This window comes from Dendrobium catenatum, unplaced genomic scaffold (assembly GCF_001605985.2).
Source record: "Dendrobium catenatum unplaced genomic scaffold, ASM160598v2 original_scaffold_245155, whole genome shotgun sequence".
In the NCBI taxonomy this organism is placed as follows: domain Eukaryota; kingdom Viridiplantae; phylum Streptophyta; class Magnoliopsida; order Asparagales; family Orchidaceae; genus Dendrobium; species Dendrobium catenatum.
In genome coordinates this window covers 1-469 of record NW_021563561.1, presented here as the reverse complement: position 1 = coordinate 469, position 469 = coordinate 1, and the positions used below count along the sequence as shown (strand labels likewise).

General features: G+C 35.2%; 1 protein-coding gene across 1 annotated transcript; it reads left to right on the top strand.

The window, feature by feature from the left end:
• Positions 1-6: 6 nt before the first annotated feature.
• LOC114578994 (cationic amino acid transporter 2, vacuolar-like) lies at positions 7-460 on the top strand (the record flags this gene model as incomplete). Its single annotated transcript, XM_028692635.1, has 2 exons — positions 7-127; positions 211-460. Coding segments are annotated over exons 1-2 (277 nt in total), but the record flags the coding sequence as incomplete, so codon positions are not given.
• Positions 461-469: the final 9 nt, after the last annotated feature.

Here is a 469-nt window from a genome sequence, read left to right as displayed (position 1 = left end):
ATTATTACCATCGTTCTTTTCAGATGTTAATGAAAGAACCCAAGTTCCTGTCAAGAGCACCATTGTGACTGGGGTTGGTTCAGCTGTTCTTGCTTTTTTTATGGATGTTTCCCAGCTAGCTGGAATGGTATGATTCTTTCATGAAACCATAGATTTTTTCTATGAAAATTAGAATTTTATACTGAATTTGTTTTGTGATGATATATGAAGGTTAGTGTTGGAACACTACTTGCCTTCACCATGGTTGCAATTTCAATTTTGATACTTAGATATGTTCCACCAAATGAGATGCCACTTCCATCATCTTTCCAAGAATCAATTGAGTCATTATCTTTTCATGAGGAGTTTCCAAAAGGTCCTGTTGGAATAAGTGATAAGAGAAACAAACAAAGTGGGCAAGATGATGGAACCTCAAAAGATTTTCCTCTTATCATTAAGAACACTGATGAAGGTAATTACTGCAGATATC